Source organism: Lepidochelys kempii, chromosome 21 (genome assembly GCF_965140285.1).
Source record: "Lepidochelys kempii isolate rLepKem1 chromosome 21, rLepKem1.hap1, whole genome shotgun sequence".
NCBI lineage: Eukaryota > Metazoa > Chordata > Testudines > Cheloniidae > Lepidochelys > Lepidochelys kempii.
This window is the reverse complement of record NC_136400.1, coordinates 6,914,022-6,941,562: the sequence shown is the minus strand read 5'-3', so window position 1 is coordinate 6,941,562 and position 27,541 is coordinate 6,914,022. Positions and strand designations below refer to the sequence as shown.

General features: G+C 51.5%; 1 protein-coding gene across 2 annotated transcripts in view; it reads right to left on the bottom strand.

Moving 5' to 3' along the window:
* Positions 1 to 11,487: 11,487 nt before the first annotated feature.
* The window catches only part of KLHDC8A (kelch domain containing 8A), a 28,305-nt gene continuing 12,251 nt past the window's right edge, over positions 11,488 to 27,541 (bottom strand). The window contains exons 1-7 of one of the 2 annotated variants that reach the window (XM_073319683.2): positions 25,376 to 25,515; positions 25,089 to 25,155; positions 24,456 to 24,887; positions 19,403 to 19,567; positions 15,503 to 15,718; positions 14,413 to 14,514; positions 11,488 to 12,972 (exon numbers count right to left, since the gene is read on the bottom strand). In XM_073319683.2, coding sequence (XP_073175784.1) covers positions 12,779 to 12,972; positions 14,413 to 14,514; positions 15,503 to 15,718; positions 19,403 to 19,567; positions 24,456 to 24,831 — 1,053 coding nt within the window. In that variant the 5' untranslated portion in view covers positions 24,832 to 24,887; positions 25,089 to 25,155; positions 25,376 to 25,515 and the 3' untranslated portion in view covers positions 11,488 to 12,778. Of the gene's footprint in view, positions 12,973 to 14,412; positions 14,515 to 15,502; positions 15,719 to 19,402; positions 19,568 to 24,455; positions 24,888 to 25,088; positions 25,156 to 25,375; positions 25,516 to 27,541 lie in introns of those variants that run through there. The other variant, XM_073319684.2, reaches the window with a different exon arrangement.

Genomic DNA, 27,541 nt, shown 5'->3' with positions numbered 1-27,541 from the left:
GGTAGCCTCAGTGGGGAGCATCCAGGGACAATCCTGCCCTGTCCCCCAACCTCTGCTGAAGTGGATGGAAGTCCTTGAGCACAGTGCAGCTAGTGTGAAGTGGAGGAGGTATCCTGGTCTCTGCCCCCATAAACCACACAGCTCCTGGAAGCTCCCTTTGCTCAGCCATAGAAAGCTATTTGGGGATTAGCAGGTCCATAACTAGGTGGATCCACCTCTCACTGGATCAGGTAGAGTGGTTCTTATTTTATCCAGCCTTCCTACCTTCTCACCTCCTCCCCTGACATCTGTATCCCGCGGGGGCATGTGCTTCATTCAGGAGTAGAACAAAATCAGGACACAATATACAGGTTAATGCTGGACTCAGTTTTATTTAGGGCCCAGTCCTGTTCCCACTAGAGTCAAGGAAAGCATAGCCTTTGACTTCAGTGGGAGCCAGGCCAGACCCAGAGAGCTGGGGAACGATGCTGGATTGACAACACTGCAGTATGAGCAATGTGCCATGGTACGGACCTTTAACATCCTCATTCCGGATGCTCTGCTGTCAAAGTCAGTCAAAAGGTGGAAGTCAGCATTGGATTTCTCAAGGTTTTCCTACAGGAGCCCTCTCTCCCACCCAAAAGTTTAGAACAACTGAACTGACTTTTGCTCCAGATAGAGGGTAACGCTTACAGAATATAAAAGAAAACAATCACCTTTCTATGGGTTTTCCTGAAGCATCCTAGAGAATTTAACAGAGGATTCTACCACTTCCCTTGCTTTAGGGCATAGAAAGGATCATGTACTCTATTAAGTCCTACAGGGTTTTAGGGTGATTAACTATAGAACCCCATTACATTTCTATGGAATCCCAGAGGTTTCATCCCCATTACATTCAATGGGACGGAATCAGGCATCAGAGATTCCATCCTGGTTTGACACCAAGCCCGGAGCATGCTGGGACATGACACAGAGAACATAGTCCGTAGTGCAGCTACCCCTGCGACAGAGGCATGGTCAATAAAGTACAGAGCCAGGTTCTTCTCCAGGAAGACTCAGTACCTTGATTGAAGGAGTTCCTTGTATGTCATCTGGGACACCGTGTCCTGCTCGGGAAGGGGTTGGGTTTATCCTTTCTGTCCCTCTGCACCATGGGCTGCACAAATGGCTAGGCAGATTAGGGGCTGGGGGGGGGCGTGTTAAGCCATCCTCTGATGCGTCAATGAGGGAAGAAGGATGTTTGGTCTCAAGTGTCCAAAAATGTGATCCAGCATTCTCCGCTAGCCAATGGGGACATGGGTAGGTTGGACACTCCTTGCGCTGAGTCGGCCGGGGCCAGGTTTCGGTATTGCCAGCATCAAGCATTAAAAAATAATGAATCCAGAATGAAACTGATTTAAAAAGTCATGAGATTTTTTTTTTAAATGACAAATATGGGGATCTTCTGGTCTCACCGCCTTTGGGGTAAACTCAGGTCATGTTTCCAAGCTTTTCTTCAAGCATAAGGCCTAGAAACTCACTTTTTGTTTTAAATGAAAGAGGAGATTCTCATGCTCTCTCTCAAGTCCAGTAGCCAGAGCTAAAGGAAATACACCAAAAGTCGGGAGAGTTGCCAGTACTGCTGTTTAGCCATTATCTGATCTGCCTGCCTCTTTGGCCGTTCTCTCTGGAAAGGCAGTGTGACCCAGTGCATAGGGCATGGGAGTGAAGTCAGGAAACCTAGGTTCTATCCCTGACTCTGCCACTGACTCACTGCATGACCCTGGGCAAGTCACTTCATCTCCCTGCAAGAGGGCAATAATGAAACTTTCCCACCTTCATGAAGTGCTTTGAGATCTGTGGTTTAGAACAGCAACGAGAGCACTAACTGCTGTGATCATGGATCTATGGGTCTGGTAAGGAGCCTCATACCCTCGTGTCTCCTAATCTGACCCAGCTCATGAAGGAGACATTAACATCCTTGGAAATTCCTTAGGTTCAGACCCTGCTGCCATCAGAGCCAGTAGCAAAACCTCGCGTTGACTCAGAGGGGGAGCAGGTCTGAGGCTTTGCAACAGCTGCCTTCTTGCCACCTGTGCTGAAGCACCCCCTTTCCAACATCAGTGCACTGGGTGCCTGCTCAGACCGCATGGTTCGAAGTGACACCCTCAGGTCACCAGGGCCGCTCTCTCGGTGTCTTCTCCACGCCTCCTTTCTTGTTGCATTTCATTCCATCAGCGCCCCACGTCTCCTGCCTTGTGCCAGATCGACAGCCCTGTGGCTACAGCTGGAGGTCCTCTGTGTGACCCGTCCACAGTGCTCGGAGGTAGCAAGGCCTGAGAAGAGGAGGAGGGTGGCTCAGGCTGAGTGGTTTGCCCACATTCATACAGCGAGGTAGCTGCAGGGATGTTGAAGGAGTCATTTAGAAAACTTGAGAGGTTGTTTTGGGAGAATCCAGCCAGCAGAGCAGCTGCATAAGGCTGATATAAGAGGCACCCCAACTTAGGCGTGGGGTGAGGCGCATGTACGGGGAGAGAGCTCCATGACTGGAATGGAAATCCCTGGGGGAGGATCTGTAGATCAGGACTGAGATGCAGTGGGAGAGCTGGGAGGGGGTAAGCCCAAGACTGGAGTAGCAAGGCGTGCAGCAGGTCAGGAACGAGGTGCACTGACTGGGCTGTTTTTGGGGTGCATTGAGAGCTGCACCTGTGAAGCTTGCCTGTCTGCCTCTGCCTCTGACACCGTCATCCTAGAAGAGCAACTAAGCTCCTGTCCGTTTGGGGATCTTCATGCAGTTCACTTGGACAGCTGGTTCTGGAGCACTGAACCCTCTTTCCAAGGCAGTGGGGCTTAGTGCATTTCCATGGTGGTTTTAGTTGCTGGTTGGGTTTCCCCTGTTCCCTACAGCAGTCTCATTAAACCTCCCACACTGTGATTAATTAACGAAGGCTGCGGTAGTTTCATGTGAAGCCGGAAGACCGCTAAAAAAAAATTGTTTGAAACCTTTCCTTGAAATAATTAAAGGAAGAATAGTCTGAAAACCCTGTTAGCTCCCACCAGGCAGTGCCAAGTACAGGCAGAGCCATCCCCAGGAGCGGCCTGGTCTTAGGATGCCTAAGGCAGTGTTGTTTAGTGCATAGAGCACTGGAGTGAGTCTCAGGAGACCTGGGTTCTATTCCCAGCTCTCTGCCGTTTGTCCGTGAACAAGTCACGTCCCCTGCTGTGTGCCTCAGTTTCCCCATGTGTAAAGTGGGGGTCATGATATTGACCTCCTTTGTAAAGCACTTTGAGCTCACCCATGAAGAGCACTAGGTATTATTATTCAGAGCAGCTCTGACTACAGTATAGTCAATGAAGAGGCTTAACTTGGAATAAAAAGAACGAGGAGTCCTTGTGGCACCTTAGAGGCTAACACATTTATTTGGGCATAAGCTTTCGTGGGTTAGAACCCACTTCATCAGATGCAATGGAATGTCACCTGGAAATAAATGTCACCTGTGCCCAGGCAGGGCTGTGGGTACCTACAGCCTAAAGGCTCAGCAGCTGCAACCGGGGCCACATTTTCATGAGACTGCAGCATGTGGGCTGCTGCGCTCTTCTGCAAATCTGCCCATTGCAGCAAGAGCTGCTGGATGTGGAGTGTTTTGCAAATCTGGCCTAGCTGGGAACTGAGCTACTTCCCATAAACCAGCCTTACATGCCCCCATCCTGGCATGGGGCGCAAACCTCTGAGCTTCGGCTGTGTCTACGCTAGAGAATGGAATAGTCACTAAGCAGTTAAAGCACAAACCAGTGCCATGCGTCCACACTTGCCAGGCACATTCGGGTTAAGGATCACTGCAGTTTGGCCTCCCATTTCCGCTAGCACTCACCTCCATCCCTGCGGCTGTGCTACCCTCTGGGTCCCTAACCCACTCCGGGGAGCCAGGGATCCCGATGCACTTGCATGGCCTTGTGAAATGCATTCGCTCATCTTCCGCAGCCAGGGTTCCAGGCTCTGTAGCTTTGTTCGCTCCCTATCCCACTGTTTTCCTGGAGGCTGGGTAAATGACATGGTGTGAAACCCCCTGTGATTTGTCACCCTCCTTCCCCTGTATCATTTGCAACCGAGGCTGACGTTAACAAGAAAGTCACACTCTCCGCAAGCTGCAGACACCTGGGCTACGTCCATGCAGCTGTCAGGCGATACAACTCCTGGGATTCAATCTTAAGAGGGCCAGGGAAGTCAGTCCCTTTCACTGCTGCCCTGGTTTTCCTGTGGCATGAGAGGAGGATGCTCAGACAGGTTGGAGAGAGAGGAACCTCCACTCCCGTTTCTTGAGAGACAAGAAACATTTGCCTTGCAGGTGAGAGGAAATGAGGTTCCTCCTGCCTGCCTGAAAGTCCCTGGAACCACTCCTGGATGGCAGCAGGCTCTGGATTTCTGTGCTGGAGAAAGACAGAGCCTTGGCAGCCCTGGAGGCGGACGTCATCTCTGACCACAGGGCAGGTTTCCCACATACTGCTCCATCAACACGCCTCAGCACCCTGACCTTGCTGGACCCCTTCTCTAGGGATCAGAGCCTCGCTGGCAGCATTGATCCTTGGCATCTCTGCCAATGAGGGCACTGCCAATTAGTGCCAACGGCAGTGACGAAGAGACCTGCTCACTAGGAGCAAGGCTGAGGATTTGTCTGTTCTGGGGATTTGCCTCAGTCCAGTTCCTAGCGAGCAGGCCTCTTCGTCACTGCCATTGGCACTAATTAGCAATGGCCAGACCCAGGTGCAAACCCCCACTGTCGACAGGCAAAGCTGCATCAGTGCAAATAGCCACCTCACCTCTTTACACTAGTGCCCCTACACCAAGGTAGGAAATACCCAGTGCACACGAGACCCACCAAACTCATTGCCCGCACACCCTAGCTGTTAGCTGGTAAGAGGCAAAAGGCTCTATGGTTAGCCCATTGCCCTGAGCCATCCAGTCCCTCCACACATTCTCCGAGCACATCAGTGCATCATCACTAGATAGAAGTACAAAGTGAGCTGCCACTCATTTCAAACAACAGCCGCGGGATAGTTAGAATGATCTACAGTTTGCACATAGGAGCTTTGGGTTCGTTAACTAAGCTCATGCAAATGGAGTTAGCTCCAAGCAAATGTGTGGCTCGGATAACTATTTTTTTCTCTAAGTGCTTTCCACAGCGATTATTTTGATTAGTAACTGTCTCTCCCTCACCTCTTCCCAGTCCCCCGCCCGCCCCGGCTCTGCATTTCAGGGCCTGATCCCCCTCCCACCGACACCACACTGACTCTAGTGTGTTCTGTGGATTCTAATCCACACGGGAGGAAGCACGAAGAGAATCAGGCCCTGGGCTCCTTCTTCGGACTGCATCTAGAAGCGAGACAAAGGGGCAGGATTCCTTCCCTCCCTTATGCTGGTATAGCCCCCACCAAAGCCAGCGGAGCGTTACACCAGCGCCGGTGACATCAGAATCAAGCCCCGAGTCTCTGGCAGCAGAATGCCTCATTGTAATAAGCAGGGCTCAACGCTAATGAGAAAAATCAGCCCAGTGGGGAAGCAGCAGGCTGCGTCTTGTGGAGAAAAGGTTCCTTCAGGACAAAGGGAAGCGTTTAATTAATACATGGAGATTTTATGCTGTGCAGAGGTGGTGCTGGGAGCTGGGGTTTGCTATTAAAATGGAAAGGAAAAAAAGCCGCCCCTTTTCCAGCTCTCAGAGACATTTGCATTTGTGAGACAGAAGGGCGTGTTACCCAAGACACCAGCAACTCATGAACAGGAGAGGGATTCACAGCCTCTAGGCCGGGACATGGCTCCCTCTGGCTCTGCATGCTGAGCAGTTTTGGCCTTTCGACGGGCTGGGCTTCACTGCCATCGGGATAATAGTGGCACGGTGCGCAATGGATTCCAAATCCACTGATAGCCCTGCTGGCTTCAATGGGAGCGGGAGGAGAATCGTGGTCATCACAGAATCAGAAGTGTAGGACTGGAAGGAACCTCAAGAGGCCATCTAGCCCAGAACTGGACACAATACTCCACAACCACAATAAATCAATGCAATAATCTGCACTCATATTGTACAGTTTAGCCAATCTGCTTTACAAAGCTGGGGCGGTGTCCATCTCCCAACAGGGAAACTGAGGTCCAGGCTAGGCAAGCAACCTGCCCAATATCCTACACACAACCCAGGAGTCCTGGCTCGCAACTCTACCAGACTGCACCACAGCCCACTGTAGCGGGCTGTGCTGCTGTGGGATGTGCTGTGGGATGTGCTTCATGGAATTTCCCACATGGAGTTCAGAGAGAAGTTTTTTAGCCTTGACTAGTTTCACACACCACTTAGCAAATTAGAACCACCAGTGTCCCACCCCAGGCACTAATCCCAGGCTGTTTTACAAACACTCTTGTCATTTCCTCCTTCCCACCTCGCTTATTATTCCCCTGCATCTGAATAATTTGTTGACATTTCCCTCCCCTTCCCTTAGACAGTATCTGTGACCACAGCTACATCAGCCCAGTTTGCCATTACATCAGCTCGCACATGCTAAGCCGGGCTGTGCCTGCTCTGTATTTGGAAGGGAGGCCTGCAGGGAAAACACAGCAATTCGCTGCAATGCTCTTCCCAACGCCCCAGCATGGTACAAAGAGGGACCAAGTTCTGGTACGTATGGCAGAGTTATCAGTCCCACCCACTCTGTATCTGCAATGGGGCAACCTAAATTGATCCTGTAGCTTCACCTGGCTTCAGCGTTCTCCTTCACTTCCCATCTTCAGTGACTGCGTGGCATTCCTGGGCAGTGCTGCCTTCCGCCCCAGAGGTAACTGCATCTCCGCTGTTGGTGAGACCATCCCGTATTGCAGTTCCTATTTTGCGTTTATCTAGCTCCTTCCCTGCAGGAAGACCTGGCCCTGTCGAGCGCTGAGCGCTCCCAACTCCTACCACTGTCCACGGTGCTCAACAAACAGGGCTCAACATCTCCCCGGGTTGGGCCAGAAACAAGCAGAGGCCCACCACAGCCGAGACTATCTTCTCAAAGAGGCTGCTCTTTGGGATCCCCGAGCTCCTCGATCATGGGCTCCTAGACCTAGAACCTCAAAGGTATTTAGGCTCCTAATTTCCCTTGAAACCAATAGAAGTTAGAGGCCTAAATACATTTGAGTATCTGGGCCCTACTTCCTAAATCATGGTGGGAGCCTGCTGCAGGGTGTGATCAGACAGGCCATAGCTGCTGCCATTTGTGTTTAGCTAGGGGGATGTAACTAATTAGCTCCGGGGCTGCTAGCTGCAGAGTAAATATCTCCCCCCCTTTCATCTGTACCAGGTGGCAGTCTGAGATCAGAGGGGACGGTGACTTACAGCTGGCAGGACAGCACTTCAAAAGGGGCCACCAATTTCACTGCTCAATGGCAAATGCAAACAGACGGGAATGGTTTTCTCCCACGGCCTCTGCAACAACTTTCCAGAGAAGGCTCAAGCCACAGCATTCAGATCTGGATCATAGGCGCCCTGATCAAGCTCTGATTTATCACCTAAAAAGAATGGCTCAGGCCTAGGAAACTCCTTCAGACCCTCTGCAGTGCTAAGTAGTCAGGGTATTACTGAGCAGGGCTGGATCTGACATGGTGACAGCTCAGCATAGCCCATTACCTAGACTCTGAGCCAGCCACCCCACTCCCTCTCATGTCTATGCAGCTACAATGGAACGGGATACTCTGTATGTCCCCTGCCGGTATCCCTTGTTTCAACTACCTTCCTTCTCTGCAGAGACGCACTGGATGAGGGCTTCTGGTATTAGAAATACCTCATTAGAGAATTCCAAATGTGATGACCCAAAAAGCCACTAGGTGTCCTCAAAGCGGCACAATAAAGCAACCCAAGACAGTCCTGCTCCTTCGCCAGGCTCAAAGATTAGCCAGGCAACTCGCTGGAGTGGCAGGGAACTCAGTCCTGGCGACTGGGTGGGTTTGCTAGGCCTCTCTGCCCCCTGGATTTCTGCATGTTCCATTGCTGCACTTTGGGCTATCGACTGCCTTTGGGCTTCAGGATGCAACCCACGACCAACTACCCCAACCAGCTCGAAAGCCCACATGGCACATGACAGACCAGAGCAAAAGGCATCATGGTGCTGGCCCATCCACTGAAGTCTTGAGTCACCCTGGAGACACTCTTCTATCTGGCCCAGATTTCCCCAGCCCTGGCAGGGAGCCTTCATTCCTGCCTCCCAACAAGAGTGTTCTCTTTCTCCCTCTCCTGACTCCTTGATCTTTGAGGCAGAGTCAGCCAGCTGCAATCAGCCCAGACCTCTGCTACCATCTGTTGCATTGCCTCTGACTCACTGGCACTGCTTGATCTAGGCCAGGGGTGGCCAAACTTTCTGGCCCGAGGGCCACACTGGGGAATAGAAATTGTATGATGGGCCATGAATGCTCACAAAATTGGGGTTAGGGTGTGGGCTCTGGGGTGAGGCTGGAGATGAGAGGTTTGGGGTGCAGAAGGGTGCTCCGGGCTGGGATTGAGGGGTTTGGAGAGTGGGATGGGGATAGGGGCTGGGGCAGGGGGAGAGGCTCAAGGGGTGCAGGCTCCGAGTGGTGCTTACCTCAAGCGGCTCCCGGAAGCAGTGGCATGTCTCTTCTCCAGCTCCTATGCGGAGAGGCGGCCAGGTGGCTCTGCACACTGCCCCATCCACAGGCAGCTGCCCTGCAGCTCCCATCAGTGCAGCCCCCGACTCAGTGCCCCAGCCAGAGTGCTGGAGCAGGGCCGAGCTGTGTGGTGCGGCTTGCAGGCCGGCTCAAAACAGCTCGCAGGCCAGATGTGGCCTGCAGGCTGTAGTTTGCCTGCCCCTGATCTAGGCCCTATCCTGAATGTAGGGCCTGGATCCAAGTGAGGAGTATTAAATTGGGCATTTGGGGAAAGACTAGGGAAACGTTTGCAGCACGTCCGACAGGCTGATCCCCCGATTACAATGAATCCACGTCTAGGCTTTGCATAATGGAGCTGGGGAGGATCCCAGGGGTTATTTTGCTGAGCCAGGCCCCACAGAGTTACATCACCATGACAGCACGGAGTGCCCACCTCCTAGTGAGCAGGGAGTGTGGCCAGAGAGAATCTGCACAGCTGGGACTCATCTGCAGCAAATACTTCCCCCAGGAGCTGCAGCATCTGGTTTAGGGAGATGAAACTGGATTATTGACGCTGACTCACAAAATGCCAACATCTCATTGTGATGGGCCCACTTCTCCCTGCAGAAAGCACAGCCACTGAGATCCGGTCACATCACCCTCCCACTTTACACAGGTGCGAACAACTGCAAGGCAGCAGCCGCTGGATTTTACACCCTCTTTCTCCCTTCCCTGCCTAAGTGCCCTCTGGTGTTCCCAGCAATGTTCTGCATCCCCTCACTCTGCTCTGAGCTGCTAGCATCAGACGCTGCCTGGCAGCTGGTGTGCTGGGTAAGAGGAAAGTATATTTTGTGCAACAGTTTAAAAAGGATTTTTTTCCAGTTTGTTTGAAATTCTGTGATTTTATTTTTTACAAAAATATGTAAATGAGATATTTAAAGTTGTTCAAAAATTACAATGTTGTAACAACAAAAATTTCCCCGCTGTCACTGGGCCACACACTGGGAACTTCACAGCAACTGCAAGGATAGAATTTAGGTGCTCATGGCTTAGAGCTCAAGTCCCTGCCATTTGGGAATTCCCATTATCTGCTACCAGTATAGGGCCTATGACACACCGCTGAGCAGTTCCGACTCTATCCAGGAGAGGGCAGTGATGCACAGCCGCACAGTACATGACACTATCCAGTAGGGAACAGTCCTGCACTGGGCTGAGAAGGGGCTGGACAAGATATGCTCGCTCTTGGAGCTCTTTTCAATCCCTAGGTTATAGCACGGCCTTGGTGTAGTTACCTTGAGAGGGCAGAGGTCCTGTGTCTCACGCAGCGTCTGCTATGGGAAGACGGGCGGCCGATCAGGAATAGCTCGGTTATCACTGGTTACAATCGGCTGTGGCTGCTGCGGTGGTGGGCTGGCTCTCTCCCTGGCTCCCTGCAGTTTTGTGGGAGCGTAATCTGGTTATGACCCCGCTGCCAGGCGTCTTCCCTCAGAGAAGCACTGTGAATGGGCCTGCTGCCCAAGAGACAGCTAAGCCAGGCGATCCTGAGCTGGGTGCACTGGGCTTGGCGTGCCAGGAGCTTTGCAAGCACCTGTGTTTCTGCTCCTCTGGCCGATTGCGGCTACCTTTATGGATTGTTTCAAAGTGCTAAAAACTACCTCAGGGCCCCATTTCCCTGGACTTTCCTGGCCCTACGGTGGCACCAGTACCCCAACCACCCCACCCTGCCGTGGCAACAATAACCCATCCATCCCCAGCCCTGTGGTGGCACAAATTCCTCAGGGGCCTTGTCCCCAGCCCCGCTCATCCGTTGCCTGGCCCCTTAGCATCTCCAGTCACTGCTACTCGGAACACACTAACAGTCACCCTGCACTCCCATCAGGCCTTTCATCCCAGGATCCCAAAGTAGCTACAAGTCCAAGCAGCAGAAGGCCAGGGAAATGGGGCCCCAGTAGCAGCAAGGCTGTAACACCCTTCCATACCCACGGCTAGAGTCACCCAGCCGAGCCCTATCCATAAACGGCTGAGAAAACTGTGCTCAACTTCCCCTGTTGCAGACAGGCCCAGTGATTGCTCTGTGCTGGTATAAGTCATGTTTAAACGTGACTTAGCGTGAGCCGCATGGATATGGATTTCCTTCTGAGAACCGTGCAGGCCGGCCACGGGAGAAGCACAAGGATGGTTTTAGAACATGATGACAGCACAGATGGCAGGAGAAAACGAACCCCCCTTCCTTGTTCTGATCAGGGAAGCTCTCCCTGCTAGCAGCCGCCTTGTCCCATGGCTCTGCCCAGTGCAGCATGGCCAGGAGATTAGCCTGGGCAGCTATATCGGCCTGCCAAGGGAGAGCTTGGCTTTGTTCTCATTGACCGAGCCTGTCACCGGAGCGCTTGCCCCATCACAAATCACGTTTACAACCAATGGGCTCTTTCAAAGGCAGGAAGCATGGAAGGATCTTAGGTGGTTTACACTTGTGATTGGCTCTGGCTAAGCTGCCATGCAGCTTCCTCCCCTCCCGTCCTGCAGCTACACCCTGGCTTGTTCTGCACAGGATGGGAAGGGATTGTCACTGGTAAATCCCATTTTCCTCTAAGGCAAATGACTTTATTCAGAAATGTACACAAAAAGCCAGTTAAGCTGGTGGCTGCAGCAGCGTTAAGGCTGCCCTAGTGCAGGGCCTTCGATGTCAGTCTGTACACTTGCTAGCGACAATAAGAATTTCCCAGGCTGGCTCCCCCTCCCTTTAGTCCACGCCCCAGCTTTGCAGCTCCCCAGTTTGATCCCTCCACAGCAGGGAGGGAGCTACAGAATCTCTCACTGCACAGAGCCTTTGCTCAGTGAATACAGGTTTTAATTGTGCTGCTGCTAGGAGCAGGAATCGCAACCCATCCATCAAAGAGCATTTGGCCACAAACCACAGATACAAATTTAATCAAAACCAAGGAAGAGGAAGTGACCGCTGTGGCATTCTGGCTTCGCTGTGGGACGCGTGTACGAAGAGGTGGGTCCAAAGCCATCCCCTAAACTCTCGGGGTGTTGGAAATCCAAAGTGAGCTCGGGGTCCAGGTTTTGAAAATGGTCCTTTGTCTGTGAAGTGAGCCAAAAAATAATAATCGTGGATCTGAACACCCCAGAGCATCATGGGCATTAAAATCCTGACCTGGAACTGGATCTGAATGTTGCAGCTCGGCCCCATCTCTGTGCCAGAACAAGTGAAGGCAGGTCTGTCTATTCTATGCTAAAAGCAGAGTCATCCGTCTGCTTCAAACGGTCCTCAATCTAGCCCCCGTGCCTCCATCTGTCAGAGCACGCCCAGGAGTGCTGACAACGCTTGGCTTCAGCTCTGGGCACAAGAAACGGGCAAGTTAATGGGAAATGAAGTTGCTGTCAATCCAGGCATTGGACTGGCTCCTCTCTGGCTGATGGTGCTCACCATCCATTCTAGCTTATATGATTAGGAAGTTCCTCTGTAGCTCGCCGAGGGATTCTGTGCAGGGAGGGATGTCTTGCACCCTGGGTGCTTGGCAAGCGTAGTGTCACATCAGAACAGGAAGGCTGGTTCCATCCAAACAATGGAGTCAGAGGGGTTTCTTTAACCAGCGTGTCTGGCTACACAGGGTTTTCATGTGAGTGCTGCAGCTCTGAGCCATGGTTAGAGAAGCACAGTAGAGTATGAGCACATAGCCCCTGCATACCCTGATCTAAGGCGTCCTTTCCCAATGGCAGGGGACACAATGTTCCGGCTCCATGGGGCGCTCTTCTCAGCCAAGCTCCTTCTTGGACCTTTGCAGGTGGTCAGAGTGAATTTGACTCCCCCCCCCGCCCTCCCACCAAAGTGCTCCTCCTGGACTGGTCATCTCCCGCACTGCGGTACAAGGCTGTTGCATTCTTCAGCAATTTGGGGCTGGTGTAGGACCAAGGGCTATGGGGTCTTGGATGAGGGTGGAGATGAAAGGGTGATGCCCTTGGGTACCGAGGCTGGCTAACAGACGATCAGGAGCCCCTGCTGGCCAACAGCTTCAGAGGTGTGTGCACACGAGGGTGGGGTGCTGCCGGGACGTCCTGTGAAGGCAGCTACAGAGGTGCAGCAGGAGAGAGCAGGGTGCAAACTACGCAAGGCTAATCCAGACAGCATCACCACCACTGCTGCTTTCCCAGGACCTCGGAGCAGGACCCTCCAGGGGGTGGGGATTGGGAAGGGGCTGGCTAGGAGTCAGAGATGCACAGCGCCTCCACTGCGTCACTCAAGCCCTGGTTCACTCCGCCAACGGCCAGCAGGCAGTTCTTCACCACGATGCTGGAGCAGGTGCAGCGGGGGGTCGGCATGGGCGGCAGGCTCTCCCATTTGTTCTTCCCTGGGTGGAAGGCTTCAGCTGACTCCAGGACCGTTGGCTGGTTCCCTGAAAGAGCCAAAGTAGGGTGGAGGGGCGGGGAGGGGGTAAGAGAGCAAAAGTGTGGTGGAGTCAGGATAAATATATAAAAAGAATGTGGGGGGGAATCAGATTTGAGCAGAAAAGAAATCACCACTTTGAGGCAATGATCCAAAAGCAGAAATGGCCTCATTTTGTCATCTCTTTTCCCCCTTTCCCATGAGGATGCCTAGGAGGTCTTCTCTGCTACATATACTGAGGCCCAAAGAACAAAGACGTCTCTGGGTGGTCATGCATAACCCAAGGGGATACCTGCCAGCTTCTGCTCACATTCCTGCTTCCAGTCTTGCTCACTCTGTTTTGTGTTAATCATACAAATAAAAACACCACCTAGCTCTTACATAGTGCTTTTCAGCCATGTATCTCAAAGCACTTTACAAAGCAGGTCAGTATCCTTAGCCCCACTGGGGGAAACTGAGGTACAGGAAGGGAAGCAATGAGAACTTGCATTGAATAATTTCTTTCTTTCCACATATTGCAGGACACAGAAACCAAAGCCAGTTGCAAGCTGCAGCTTGTAGTGACTGATCTGCCCCCTGCTGTCCAAAATGGGTGATGACCTCTAGTCTCTGCAGCTGCACCCGGCAGCCTTGCACAATGGCAGTTGTGCCACGCTGGCTCCTCAGGACCCACAATGCCCTTCCTGGCCTGCGATGGAATTGCCGGTTTGCACTCTTGTTAGGGCTGCAGTCAGCAGCTGGAAGGTACCATGCAGTGAACCCCCTGCACCATCCCTCACAACTACCCAGGCAGGAACAACTACCACGAAGGATGGCTCCCAAACACCCAGCAGCAACCATATGAATTTGGGGGGGGGGGGGGCAGGGCAAGAACTCTTTCACGGGCATCTCCTAATGGGAGTGGAAGCTCGCAGGTAACGCATTACCCAGAACTCAGGGGAGGGATGGGAAAGAGAGATTTGTACCTCACAAGCATCGTATGAGACAGAAGAGGATTTCAGCCTCGATTTTCATAAGTGACTAGTGATTTCAGATGGCTCCATTTTTGGGTGCCCCACTTAAGATATTGGAAAGAGGATTCATTTTCAGAAGGCAGGTACTCAACAGAAAAATTATGCCACTTCCGGGATCCCTTGCTGGGCAGCCAAAAATGCAGCCACCCAAAATCAACAGGGACCTGTGAGAGTTTTGCCCAATTCAGGTGAGATTTCCCAAAGTGCCTGAACAACACAGGAGACTAATGGGGAGATTTTCATAGCTTCGCATGGCAGTTAGACACCTAACTCCCACTGAAAGTCAACGTGCCTTTGAAAATCTCCTTAAGGCTCTCTGAAACTTAATGGGATTTGGGCTCTGAAGTGCTTAAGTGAGTTTTGAAATTGGGGCTTAGGCTCCTAAGTCACTTCAGTGCTTTTGAAAATGTTACTCTTCGCCTCCAGTTGTTCCTCACCTAGCCCCCCGGCCACGATGACCCTTCCTTTCAAGTAGCCAGCGACAAAGTCCGCTCGCCTTTTCTTTAGGAAGGAGGAGCGTTCCATCTTCATCCAGCCACCTGAGAAGAGAAAGGACAGATAGATGATCCGTGCTAAACTCAGCAGTTCACCGCTCTCCTGGTGAAACTCAGTGGTTTGTTGGGGAGTTTCGCTCAGAATCTTTGGTTCTGTTTGAATCCCAGACACAAACTCAGTCAAAAGTCACTGTGGGGGAGGGGGGGTACTAACCTCACTCAGGGTGAAGTTAGAGATAGACCTGAGCCAAAATCCCAGCTCCCTGAAGGGCCAGGCATTGGGTGTTTGAAATCTGAGCTCAGAAAAGGATACCGATTTTTCAAAAGGCCCTTGTCCTATCTTTCCAACAGGCTGAACCGAACCCTGGATCCAAACTGGGCTGCTAGAAAAATCTGGATTCAGATTTTACATCCTGTGCCCATCTCCAGAAAGTTGGCATAAACATCTCCTCCCTCGCCAAGCAAAACACCTGCATTTCACACTAGCCCAGACACACCAGCAAGCCAGGGAAAACCAAGGCCCTGCTTGGTGTTTCCTTACTGAAGGGAGAACAGCTGAGAATCCATGTGCTCCATGCAGATCTTACCTGTATGCAAACAGGTGCGGCACAACTAAACCAAACCCTGCTGGCCTCTCCACCTCCATAAAGCCTGTTTGCCTGGCATTGCCCTGGCTTGTGTAAACCTATGTCACAGCTGACCAGGGTCTCTCAGGGCAGTGTCCAGGAGAGAGTTTGGTGTTGGAGCCAGCTGCCTGGACAATGGGTTTGCCACCTGCAGGCTGCATGGCTAGTTTGCTTTTTTTACTATTGATGACATTCCTTCTGCAGAGCTGGGTGCAAGCGATCCACAGTCAATCCTGCGGGAGGCAGTGTGCCTCAACTCTCAACAAAGCCGATGGGAGCTGCAGATCCCTCTCAGCCCACCTAGGTCTAGCTCTCTCTCTTTAGGCCTTTGCTGACTTAGAAGATATTGCCCTTCACATCACACACACACTCCTCACCTGCAAGCATTGAACCTGATGGACACCCACCTTGCTCAATGTCAAACACATCCACAGTCTTCATGAACTTGGGCTGCCGGTACAGCCTGCCCTGCCGCAGCCCCCCGAGACTGAAGAGGCTGTTCTCCGTGGGCACGAAGCTGGAGAAGGCCCTTTTGCTGGGGATGCTGGGGAACTTGGTCCATGACCTGGTCTCTGTGTCGAAGACCTCGAAGGCATTGATGGCGTATTTGGACTGCCTCCCACCTGTGACAGACATGGGGACAGCAGCATACCAGGGCAGGGTCAGTTTGTCAGTTAGCTGCTTCCAGGCTCCGGGAGAAGCCTGGGCTAACTGGGAGTAACTTACCTGGCAGCTGAAATGCGTGAGGTGGGTTCCAGGCAATACAGAACCATATGAAGGAACTTAAGTAACCAACTTATAATTATTATTACCCTTATCCATCCTCCCTCCCTCTGCTTTCATCCGCCACACTCGCTGGATGCATCTTAGTCTTAAATTAGATGGTAAGCAAGGCTGGTCAGAAAGTTTCCATCCAAACGGTTTTTCAATGGAAAATTGGGTTTTTAACTAAATGAAAAATATCAGGAAAAGTATCAGCTTTCTGTGGAAATTTTCAGTTTCTTTCATCAAAAAACCCAAACACTCAAAACCCAAAATATTTGTAATCTGAAATGTTGCTGCAGTGCCTCATGGGAGTTGTAGTTCAGGTGCCTCATGCTCCCATTCTCCTCTATAGGCTAAGCTCCCTGGTTGGACTACGTCTCCCATGATGCAGCACAGCCAGGGACTCCCATGATGCTCTGCCTCCTCCAACAGAGGGGAAACTGTGGTACATCATGGGACATGGGGTCTGACTAGAGAGACCAGCTTATAGCACAGAAAAGGCAAGAAATCCCATTTTCTGACCATTTTCTCTGACTGGAAGGTCTTTGGGGGCAGGGACTCTCTCTTCCTCAGTGTGTACACAGCACCTAGCACAATGGACCCCTGCTCCTAAGAGGGACCTTTGGGTGCTACAGTAATACAAAATAACAATGGTTATAAGCCCAGTTACTAATGGAGTTGACCATCTATCCCAGCTGTTGGCAGGGGTTGACTGGGCCATAGAGATTAAACTCTCCTCTTGCCGTGGCGTGGGATCCCTTCAGGTCAGGGACGAGGCGCAGTGAATGGGGGGAGCTTGTCTGTGCCAGCCCTGTAGATAGACAGAGACCATCAGCCTCCAAAGCTGTCAGTACAGCACATTTCACCAGCACTTATCCTCACTTGGCAACCTTTAAAATCAATAAGTAAACGGATCACTCGGTTCCCTGAACAAGGTTAAAAATGTGATTTGATGTGTGGCGCGCTCCTTGCCGCACAGCCATCGTGGAGCCCAGCTGCTCTAGGATGACAGCATATGGAAATGTCACTGCCACGAAGCCAGGGGATGCAGGGGAAGGTCAGTGCTGGGGGAAAGAGTCGATGACAGGAAGTGGGAAGACAACATGTGAGGCTTTCGGGGGGGGGCAGCGGTGGGATAGGGCCGGGGGGCTGAGGTACAAAAGCCAGTGGCTGGGATTTTCAGAACAGCTTAATAATTAATTATTTTCATTGTGGAAGCACCTAGGAACCCCGGGCAGGGGGTTATGCTAGATGCTGTACAAACACAGACCAGAGAAATGGTCCCTGCCCCGAGGAGCTTACAATCCAAAGTATAAGACAAGAGACAACGGGTGGATACGACAGAGATCGGGAAGCACTAGGAAACCATGGCACATTACCCTCAGCTGATCGACAGTGTTCTCAACCACACCAGCTACCTAACTGCTAAGGAAGATGGTACCCAACTTCCATTCAAAATCATCGTAACTGTTAATATTATGGTGCTTGTTGCTGCTGGAAACAGAACACTGGACTACATGGAAGACTGGGGTGATCTACTGCGTCCCTCCTCCTTGACGGACTCTGAATTTAGCATTCCCTTGTAGGGGCAAGAACCCAAACGTGACAGCACTGAGCTAGTGCAAAAGGACTGGAAAATTAAACGGACTATGGACAGTAAGCGGAAACAATTGACCTAAAGCTACATCTACATGGGAGCTGGGAGGTGTGATCCCCAGCTCATGTAGGTTTGTTCAAGCTGGCATGCTAAAAACAGCACTGTCGCCAGGGTAGCACGGGTGGTGGTTTGGGCTAGGCGCCAGAGCATGTACCCACTCGGAGCCCCGGGTACGTACTAGGGCAGTAGCCCCAGCTACACTAGCACAGGCATGTCTATGCAAGCTGGGAATTACACCTTCCAGTTCAAATGAAAATGAGGCCTAAGGAGAGTGAAGTGCAAAAAAGGAAACAAACGGTAGGAATGTATAACTAATGGTGGTTCAGCACTGCCAATTGCAACCCCTCTGAAATCATGAGTCAGGCCATCAAAAATCCTGAGAATGTGACAAAGACTTCAAGATTTTTTTAAAATAATAAATGTTGTGGTCTTTTTATTTGCCTCCTTAGTCTTTAGGATTTATGTTTACAAGCTTTTCTCTGCAATCATGTGTTCTGGAAAGGTAGTTTGTTTTTGTTTTTTTAAAAACAAAAATAAAAGCTCAGAGATTCAAATAATCACATGACTCCAGGAGCTGGGGCTTTAAGAAAAATCAGCAAATCTCTCAAGACTTATAATAAAATTACTAAAGTTGAAAACACTGGTTCATGCTTTAAAATTCTCTCCTTTGTAATAGTCTAGAAGTGCCATTAGTAACACCATGAAGGACATTTTTAAAAAAGAAATATTAAAATATTCATTTGAATTCAACAGCCTGAACCTGAAACTAAATAGAACTAGACTTTTCCCAGCTTCTATTTCATACAATGAAAACATGTCCTTTTTATGCACCATGCACTTCATGTTCCGCACTTAGAGCGACGCTGGATAGCTAGCACTGAAAGGTATTTAAATACGTGCCAGTGTAATCAAGGCTAATTCACAGTAAGATGGGTACTGCCAGCTCAGGAACTTTTGCAATTCAGACTGGGTTCAGCACTGGTGCTGCCCACAACATGGCCAAGAACTCAAAGTGATAGACTAGAACGGCCGAGGCAGCTAGTACTTAATGGCAAAAGATGCCATATTATTCTTTTTATAAATCAAATGCAAATGAATACATTTATTTCCCATTCAGGTGCTCGGCATGTCTTTGAAGACTGGAAATGCGCGCTTGCTGAAGGGCCTTGCACACTGTGTGATCAGTAGAAGCGGGTAAACTTCAAATGCATCAAAGGTTCTTTTCTGCAGCAACCTTAAGAGAGGCAACATTACCAAGGGATCTGAGTGTAGTCAGGGCTCCTTGGTTTTGATTCAAGCTTTGCCACCGACTTGCTGTGTGATCTTAAGCAAGTAGTGCTGTACCTCTGCCTCAGTTTCCCCATATACAAGAGGAGGATAAGGATACTTACTCCCCACAAAGGGGCAATGACATCCTGACATCAGTGGGGTTTTGTTATTCAGGATCAGACCCTTATGTTTGTACAGGGCTTTGAAGACGTAAACGGTCTCTGTATAGACAGAGCATTTTTATTGTTATTAAAGGCCAGGTACTTGTGCAGGTGTCTCTGGTCTGCAACTTGAGTGGGCAACTTATCTCCCTCATAACAGACCCAACCCTGAACCTGCAGGCGCCAATGGCCAAAATCCCACTGATTTCAGCAGATGCAAGAGCAGGCCTGGTATTTCTAATGGTGGCTAAACCCATGGGATGCATTAAAATCACCACTTGGGGGTGGACGGAAGCAGCTGCCAGAACCTCCTATGAGGTTTTAGGTCAGTCTGCGTCTGTTCTAGGAATTCTCTCACCGTCAGCATTCACAGGAGCACACGGATCAGAGGAGCTATTGTCCAGCAGACCCCCTACAGAAGAACAAGGAAGTAGGCAGCCAAGGCCCATCCTTACCAAGCACGTAGATCTTGGTGCCCCGCAGGAAGGAAGTGGCGGCGTACCTAGGTGTGGGCATTGTCGCGAGTGACACCCAGATGTCCTTGAGCATCTCGTAGTGCTGCATGTAGTTGTGAGGCCGCAGGTCCAGTCCCATCCCACCAGCCGCATAGACTCTGTAGTCTGCAGAGGGCAGAGAAGCAGAGGCCACAAGAGCTCAGGAATGCATCCAGATCCTAGTTATTTCCTGGGACAACGAAAAAGACACTTGCCCTCAGGGCAATCTCCAGGGTGCAAAAACGCATGCATTGCATGCATGTGAACATGCAGGTGTGTGTTTGTGCATGCCTGGGCTCATTGCACTGTCCTCTACTGGACAGAATCAGAACTGCTGAACTCTATGTCATAGCCCTTGTACTGCTAATAGGTCATGGAGATACTTTTGAGCCCCAGTTCAGTGCTCTATCCACTCCCCCGCAGTGCCTTTCTTCCTTCCATGTAAATAGCACTCTCTAGAACCTCAGAGTCATTGATCTGTTCTGAGATAGAGTATTTACATCCCTAAAAGTGAGAGGGCATATTTGCCCAGAGCACAGGTAACTTTGGGTCTAGAGTGACCATAGTCCCTTGGCACGAAGAATATTTGGGAGCCACCCTCTCAGTTTTCATGCGGTGCCCACTGTGCCATGTAAATCTTTGCAATAACTCAGACCAGTAGGTATTCTACTGTCAGGCCCATTCCAGTGCACCACGTCACTTGTCCTGGGCAGGGAAAGGGTTAATGAACCAGAAGCAGTTGCCAAAGAGGCTTTCTTCCCTTTCCTAACAATGGAATGAATATGAGTCCACCTCCTCTATCCCCCTCCCAGTGCACCTAGACAGATATTTAAGCACTACAGCAAATAAAGCACCTTTGTGCTCTGAACTAGAAAAGCAGCTTCACCCAAGGGGTGGGGTTTGTTTGATTCTCTCACCCAGCTTGCTTTTGCCATCCTGCCTGATTTATTCAGGGCCACCAAACGGTCACTGCAGACAGGGGCGTCTGCGTTTCACGGAGCCGATCCCGTGTCCATTAGCCACATTCCCAGCAACTCACAAGCCTGAATCTCAGTCTTCCGTGATGTCTACACTGCAGCTGGGAGCGAGCCCCCCAGCCCAGGCGGACAGACTCCCGCCAGCTGGGCTTAAGCTAAAAATAACCACTTGGGCATTCTGCTCAGGCTGGAGCTTGGGCTCCCTAGGTGGTCAGGTGGGCTTAAGACCCTGAGCTTGCACCAGAGCAGGAATGTCCACATTGCTATTTTTAGCATGCTAGCATGTCTTTGAAGTCTACCTGCCTGGGCTGGGAAGCTCAGTTCCAGGTGCAGTGTAGACAGACCCCTACAGGCCCAATAAAGCACACATGGTAGGGGTGAGAACTGGTGGCACAGTGGGAGCTGCAAATAAATGACTGGGGAATAGGGAAATAATGCCAGAGGGTCATGGGGGGAGGGAAAAGCCTGGTCACACAGGGGCTCTTTGCTTTCGATATAGAAATGCAGGGCTGGGAGGGATCTCCAGAGATCAGCCCTCCGCACGGAGACAGAATTAAGCCTGCTTAGACCATCCCTTCTGTGAGGGGAAATGGGGCTCATGACAGTGAGGACTAAGATCCCTGGCTGGTGCCAGATACGTGCCTGAGCTCTCACACAGCCCTGCTGGTGCCTTATGTCTTGACTTGCAGCACCCCCTGCTATTCCAGCCTTGGGGTTCCCATGTGGAGCTCAGCCAAAGCACCTCAATCCCAACCCATAGCCCCTCCTGCTACTCAGTCTAGGTGTTCCCTGTACCCAGCTGATGCCCCACTGTCCTAGCCTGCATCACAGGGGTTAAGGTGGGGTGACTGTTTGCCTTTGGGGCTGCTTGGCCCCTGAGGGGGCAGGGTGCGAAAGGTGCTGTGGAGGAGCCGGTTGTGTTGTTTCACTCTGGCTGGATACGAGTACCTGGCTATTTCTCCCTGGAAGAGGAGATGAGGTCATAGAAACAGGAGGAGCACTCAAATTACAGCAGAATCAACACAGCACTCTCCAGCCCATACTTAGGGAGGGCGTTTGAACCGCCTCAGAGCAGGCAAAAGATGGTGAGTCCTGTGACCCAAGCCAGGACACACACAAGGCACAGAACCGATTTGTTGATAGCTGACTCCCTGTCACCCACATCTGTCCCTGGGTAACAACAAATGCAGTCCTCACCGATGGAACCCTTTACATACAGACACAGGGGGCGGGCGGGGTTTCTCCTACACAAACGCTTCTAGGCTTTTCTATTCCCAGAAATGAAATCCAAGAACCCAATGGCAGCAGCCTGGCCCACAAGAGCATCCCTACAATAATCTCCCAGTGTACCCAGAGCAGAGCACTACTGAGCATCCCTACAATAATAAACCAGTATAGGAAGCCCTTAGCAATCCCAAGCAACCCTATAACACACCAGCATATACACACACACCCCCACCCCCAACTTCTGAACAACCTTACACTAACAAACTAGTCTGCTCAAGGAAGACAAAATACTGTGGGAAGGATTTATGTTCCAGACTTCTCCGGCCAAATTGATCCCTGCTGTATCTGTGTTTAAGCCAGCAGACTTACAGCAGGGATGAAACCAGCTCGATAATGGTAAACATTGGGTTTTGGTTTTTTTTAAAATGCCTGGACAGTATCCTTTTTAATCCACCTAAAAATAAATGAAAACCCAACCACTTCCAAAGAAGCTGTCTGGCCATTAGGCAGAAGACGCGTTCATGATCCAGATCGCGTCAGGAAGCTAACTGACCTTCGGGCTCATTGCATAAGAACATGGCTCCCAGCTTGGGGCTTTTCATTGCATGGCAGCACATTCCAAAGGAAATTAATATTCCAGGCCTCCGCTTAGAAATTATAAACAAGACGCCTAAATAGGCAAGCCAGAGCCCTGATACAAGGATTTTCCATTTGTCCATTTAATGCCATAGTATTATGAAAGGCAGAGGAAAGAGGAGTGTTTGGAGCTTACCAAAAGACACCTCCTTTTCTTGCACCACAGAATTTGTACCTGCATTTTGCACTCACAGTTCAGTCAGTTGTGCAAACCAGGGCCCTTGTGCCTCTAATGACAGTACCTGAAGCAGTGGGAATCAGGCAATGGGAGGCATCAATGCTCCATTCACACTTGTGCAGTTGGTTCATTTACACGGGTGCAAATTTTGGGATCCGGCTGGGATATCCCTACCGATGCTGCAGAATCCCCCTATTCCATGAGTAGCCCCATAGGGTATCGCAACCTGGCCCTTTTCAGGGGCAAATTGCCACCCTCTCTCCAAGGAAGATTAGGGCATTGACTGTTGGAAATGCACCTACTGATACTCTCCCTAAACTGGCCGTGAGGTTCAGGGAGTTCACAATGGGGCCTCGGGCATAGGCGGTGGGTTACATGGGCCCGCGGTGCCCATGCTCCACCAATATTCAGAGCACGGGGGTCCGGCTCCACTGGCCCTGCCCGCTGCCCCCGGGTGCCTCCCCCAGAGTGTCCCTGCGCAGCGGCTGGCTGCTGCTCCCTGCGCTATGCTCCCTTGCCAGCCGGTGGCTGGCTTCTTTCACACCATGCCCACCAATGCCGCTCCACCACTCCAGCTACAAGGGAGTGGGGCGGGCTGAGACGGCTGCTGTGGTCTGCGGAGGGAGGAGGCACATGTGATGTGATGGCACCTCTCCCCCCGGGCCGTGACCCTTCACCAGTCAAGCCACTGAGTGGTGGGATGCATCCTCCCCGCTTGGCGCCACGGGGGAGCCGGTGGAGAGGGGCCCTAGGGACACATGCAGCGTGGTGCGGGGTGAGCGTGCTGCCGGTGGCAGGCCCACCGACAGCGATTCTGGGCCCCAGGGCAGATCAATCAATGGCCCCGAACGCGCCCCCTCCCCCCCGCCAGAGGAGCCCCAGGTCAGCTGCAGCCCTGTCCCTGGAAGACTTCTGAAAGGCTGTTGAGCTGGGGTGGGCCAGGGAAAGCTCAAGGCTTTTCCCATTTATAATGAAATCAGGAGGCAGAATGACTGCACCTGTCTACTTAGTAGCTCAATATGGCTACAGTAGACTTGCCTGCTCCATTGTCTGTTTCTCCAGAGGGCAGTGGTACAAGTGCCAAACCAGATAAAGTGGTGGATCCCACCCATCCTGTGGCCCAAATGGAAGGAGAGATAAGGAGCCTACCATCTCAATTGTACAGCCCTTGGAAATAGATGCCAACCGAGAGCAACTTGTTCCTATTCGTAGCCCCTTGGGAAAAGTCACAGTAATTGTCTCCGCTCACGGATTCTAAGCCATTTTATGATTCTTGTAGCCTGGTTTGCAGAGGTGCTAAGTACTCATCACTGCCAGTGACATGAACGGGAGCTTTAGGTTTCCCGCATCTCTGACAATCAGGCCATAAGACCTTGGAAATACACATGAATGGGACCATCCCAAGGACCAAATTCTGCTCTCCATTCAATCCGGGATTGAAACTTGTGTAACTGAGAGCAGAACTAGGCCCTACATAACCCCTATGGCATCTCTGCCTTATAGAAAACCGGCAAAATTAGAGTTGGGCACAAGCCAAAACCTGGGATCCAAAAGTCACCCAATGTTGGGAAAGTTTGGATTGCAGCAATGCAGCTTGTGCCTGTCTAAAATAATCACGGCCATAAGAGTGCTCACCATCCACAGGCAGAGCTGGAGAGCCAGTGGGAACCACAGGGTCTGTCTGGGTTCAGCAGCGTCAGTGAAAAGTCCTCTTTACAGTGGTTCTGGTCCAGTCCTGCCTCGTTTGAACATTGCAAGGGGGAGGGGTCTACCTGACCCAACTTCTCCAACCTGAGGTAAGGCTCAGCTCGAGTTCCCAGTGCAGGGTTTGGGAAGGGGGATTGTTTCCTTGCCCCTGTTCAAAGCCCCTCACCACCCCAAGTGCCTCTGAAAGCTGTTTGGCTAGATACATAAGCTGAACCCATGTCCTACCCTCCACCCTTTCTCTCTGCAGTGCGACTCCCCACACGCTGCCTAGGAAACAAATTCTCCTTGCCTTTCACCGTCACGGAGATGCCCATGGAGGCTTCCCTCAGGGAGTTCCTCTTCTTCCACTTGCCCTCATCTATGTTGTACATCTCCACTATCTTCAAGGGCGTCTGCTTCATCCCGACCCCTCCTATCACCATGATCCGCTTGCCCAGGGTGGCCACGGCTACTCCGGCCCGGGCCGTGGGCATGGGAGGGAGAGAGTTCCAGTGGTTGGCTTCGGGGGAGTAAACCTCGAAGCAGTTCATGGGGACTCCGTTGCCATCGCAGCCTCCGATGGCAAAGACCTGGCCGCCTGCCTCCACCAGCGAGCAGTAGACCCTGCCACTGGGGAGTGGGGCGAGGGTTTTCCACTGGAAGTCTTTGGTACTGGGCACTTCCATTGCGGATCGTCAGGGATGAGGCAGCATCTGTCCTGCTTGCCAGGGGGCTGGCTAAGCTGCAAAACACAGCCAGAGATAAGCATCACACACAGACAAAAACCAACAGAGAAATATACAAAGAAACAGCCCCCCCCCACCCCCGAGAGCCGGGCAGCCGGGAGCACAGCAACCCCTTCATGAGCAATGCATCCATGCAGTCGCCCATAATGAGAGGTCCCATCTACCAGAGAGCGAGAGAGAGAAGAAGGAGCCGGTACCTTTCATCACGTCTCCATTAATCCTGCAGTTCCACATCTGCCAGAGCAGCTCACGCGGAGCCAGGTCCTAAAAATAAAAGGCACAGGTTGGATTCAGCTCGCTCCCCCGCTTTTCCAAGCATCCCCTCCCCCACAGGACATTCCAACCGAGGATGCTGCAAGCCGTCTGCTCCCCGGCTCAGAGCTTTCTTAGCTCATGAGGAACTTTTCTTTGTTTAATTCTTCATTGACAAGATTAATATTAATGCCCATTGTCAACGTCTTCCCAAACCCCCAGGGAAACCTACCATGGTACCTCCTGCTGGGAAAGGCAAAAAGGCTGGAGTACAGAGACCAACCCTCCAGCCACAGCTCTCTGACTGTCACACGCAGCATTACAGCTGAACTGTAAAAGATCCAAAAAGCAGCCCAGCAGGACAGAGAGAGAGAGAGCGAGAGAGAGAGTCCCAAACTACCACTGGAAACCAGGGATTATTTTTTCCTCTCACCCTGAATAGCTGTCAAACCTTCAGGGGAAATGAACAAATGAAGAGCGACAGAGGAGAGCAGACACACAAAAGGGGAGCGAGAGAGGCAGCCACCCACGCACTCACACCTGTGTATAAATAGGGGTGCAAACCGCAGTGAGAAACTCAGCCTTCGTTATGTAACCAGAGCTGCTTAAAGTAAAGTAGAATTTATATATCCCATCACTCTGGGACTGCAGCACCCTGGACACACACACTGTGTACAGAGCATAGGTGCACTTCTGGCTCCAGCAGCCAATGCTCCTCTCCAAGTGTCACAAACTGATCCCTGAAATTCAGGCCTCTGGCAATAATGGATATTTGCCACTATCAAAGGAGAGCACATGTGGAGGTTTGTTAGCCTATATGGGAAACCTTCCTGCACCTGGCATTGTAATGCTTCATACTTCTCCTTTATAGCACTTTTCAGGGGAGGATCTCAAAGTGCCTTCACAGAGTAACATTATCCCCATTTGACAGAGGGGCACAGAGAGGTGAAGTGATTTGCCCAAGGTCACACAGTGAATCAGTGTCCAAGATGGGGAAAAAAAACAGGAATCTGGACTCCCAGAGTGCAGGCCTATCTGACTTGGTGCCCTCTTCCTCCGGAGCTTTAGGGATCTTGATGCATGTGAGATGCAGCCTGAGCCTGCTCCTCTGCACGGTTTTGTTTTAGAGAAGCTAACGCCCATCATCTCGTCTCAACCTTCTGGCTAAGACTGAACATGGCGTCAGTTTAAGCCTCTGATACTGCGATTGCGCTATTGCGGGGGGGGGACACTCTCTCCTGTTTGGGATGGGGGAGGGGGTAGGATCAATAGCCTAATGGCGCTTTCGTACCTATGATCCTATTTCAAAAATAAGGTAATGGCAAGCCCTATGCCCAAGCAAAGTCAGCAACTGGCTGCGTGGTCCTGGCTTTTTAGGGGACAGCTGGCTTTTTAGGGGAAAAGGCCAGTCCCACGTCCCTCTGCATCAGCAGGAGCAGAGGGAGAGGAAACAACTTGCTCCCAGACACTCCTGTGCACCCCATCCCAGCAGCCTGAGCTCACACCGCCACTTGCAGATCATGGCTCTGCCCAAAGGCAGTGGCTGGGATGCCCCTTGCCATTGCCAGAACTAGGAGCCATCACAGAATTCCAGAGGAGATATGTCTGCAGCACCTCCTACTAACCCACAGCGCATCTCATGCAATGCCTGGCATTGCTTCCTAAGGAGCCAGGCCTCCCACATGAGAAGCCTCTGGTTGCTTCTGGGCCGACAGGGCTGTCCACACACACTGAAAGGGTGGGAAGCACTTACTCCTCCAGTCCCGGCCGCATCGCTTCAGATCTCCCCAACCCAGAACCTTTTGACAGCGAGAGCAGATTGAGAGAGTCTGTAGCCTAGCAACAGCCACCTACAACTCCCTTTAATCACCCATCGATTTGGATCTGAGCTGGTATCTTGATGGGTTCACTGAACCGCACTGTGGAGCATGAGCAAATTCTCCCCAGAAGGAAAGAGGGGCAGAGGTTCTTCACGCCAAAGGAACCAGGGCTATCACAAAGGCTCTGCATGGCTGAAAATTTCCAGCCTGAATTCAGTGCTGTGGCAAAGGACAGAACTGATAGCCCTGCTATGGCACAGTGGGTAGTGCAGGGAGACCTGTTGTCTGTGCCCAGCTCTGGCACTGACCTGCTGGATGTCCTTGGCCAAATCACTAATCCCCCGTTTTCCCCATCAGGAAAGTTGGGATAATGATAGTTTGTATAGCCCCGCGAGATCCACAGATGGCAAGTGCTATAGAACAGCAAGCTATTATTATTATTTATCCCCGGGTGGGCATAGAACTGGCATCAGCAAAGCAAACTTCGCACCCACTGTCCTGCCCATCAATCGCTAGCCTTGATCTGTAAGGACCACCTGCAGGTGAGCTCAGTCTGCCTAGCCCAATCACTTCTTGGC